General features: G+C 39.5%; 1 protein-coding gene across 1 annotated transcript in view; it reads left to right on the top strand.

The window, feature by feature from the left end:
• The first annotated feature begins 909 nt into the window (after positions 1-909).
• Positions 910-1720, top strand: part of LOC106805093 (radial spoke head protein 3 homolog) — a 10244-nt gene continuing 9433 nt past the window's right edge. Inside the window, exon 1 of the mRNA XM_014806572.1 lies at positions 910-1157. Within this exon, the coding sequence (XP_014662058.1) occupies positions 1033-1157 (125 nt within the window). The 5' untranslated portion in view covers positions 910-1032. The remainder of the gene's footprint in view (positions 1158-1720) is intronic.

Raw genomic sequence — 1720 nt, 5'->3', positions numbered from 1 at the left:
ACTTTTCTGACAGATTCTTTTAAAACAGATACTTTTCTGACAGATTCTTGCATTTAAAACGATTGTAATAAATGTATATATGCCATAATATCAGGCCCGTAGCCAGGGGGGGTTTGGGGGTTCGAACGAACACCCCCCCCGTGCCCCTCCCCCAAGCAAAAATTATTTTTTTTTGAAAATTTGCAAGAATTTCACCTCAGGTCGCTCCATTTTAGTGTAATAATTGCAAAATCTCCATCGTGCGGGAGGGTGAACAGTGAACACCCCCCTCCCACACCCTCCCCCCGCTCGGTCGCTTGGGTCCCTCGCCTGGTCGCGTCGAACATTGGTTTTAATCTTTTATTGGGACCCATGTTCTCTAGACTCTATCCTTGGGCCGCCAATAGTTGAGTAAGTATGACCAAAGGCACATCAGCATGTGCGAAAAAAATAGCCAGAACTGCTAATCAAAGTAATTATCCATATTATGGCATATATACATTTATTACAATCGTTTTAAATGCAAGAATCTGTCAGAAAAAGTATCTGTTTTAAAAGAATCTGTCAGAAAAGAATCTGTAACTGTAAGAAAATGTAAGAATCAATTTAAATGTAACCCTAAGTAGTAAGATTTTGGATAACTAACCAGCCCACAAAGCAGCCATGTTTGTTTACATACGGGTACGTTACGGTATTTCTCGCATGAAAGTAGAACACGCGTTGCCGTGGAAACAGTAATATCAATACACACTTTCTACATAGATTAATAAATATTATATAAATAAACAGAATTTAGACATTATTTAGTCTACCCTATGATCATTCCAATTTGTATTTTTTAATCATATATGTGGTAGTTGTACTGTAGTAGTTTATATAAGCTTACGAAATATAGACCGCGTTAGGTTAAAGTTAAGGGTTGTTCTTCGACTCAAAACATTTCTATCGCGTGTGGAAGTGCGGCAGTTTGTATGTCAGATAATGTATAAGATTTAATGCTATATTTCGTACAGTGTGACTGACAGGTTATATGTGGTCGTGGTGAGTTATTAGATGAAAAAAATGGCAACGGTATTACCGCAAAAACCCCAGGGAACATATAGTTTTGTAAGCCAGCCGAGGACTGTGCAACATCGAAAAAAATTTAGGGATCAACAACAACTACAACAAGAACAGCAGTGAGTTCATTAGACATTACCATTACGCATTAGCCTTACCATTACGGCATTAGTCAATAAGTCATTACACTTTACAGTTGATTGCACCGTACAATGACAGTGATGTTGTAGTTACTAAGTTAGCGACATAGGTAGGCCTACACAGCGGCGGTCGAGCAGCCATTAGGCGACAGTAGGTTTCTTGGACATGAATTGGCAAACGTCACAAAGGTCTCCATTAAAACGTATGCGATCACCTACTGACCTAGCTCCAAGAAACGGTATTGCTAGGGTTAGAATACTGTTTCATATAACCGTGTGTATATTTACGTTAGTCACACAACCTGGTCGGGTTAGCGATCACCTTGATAAAGTAGGCCCTACTGCTCATAACATCGACACTACTGTCACTATATATATACATACACTACTATACTCTATAGTCACTAGTACCGGTACAGACCTTGTGTTTTAAGGTGCGCGATCGCGCTCGCGCGCATTGATTGATCAGGAGAAGTGCGAAAAAACGCGCATCTAAGCATTATCAAAACGCACGCCTTTTTTTCTTTTTCTTTTTCTTTTTC

Source organism: Priapulus caudatus, unplaced genomic scaffold, assembly GCF_000485595.1.
Source record: "Priapulus caudatus unplaced genomic scaffold, Priapulus_caudatus-5.0.1 Scaffold99, whole genome shotgun sequence".
NCBI classification, from domain to species: domain Eukaryota; kingdom Metazoa; phylum Priapulida; class Priapulimorpha; order Priapulimorphida; family Priapulidae; genus Priapulus; species Priapulus caudatus.
The sequence above is the reverse complement of the archived record's forward strand: the minus strand, read 5'-3'. Positions and strand labels throughout refer to the sequence as shown.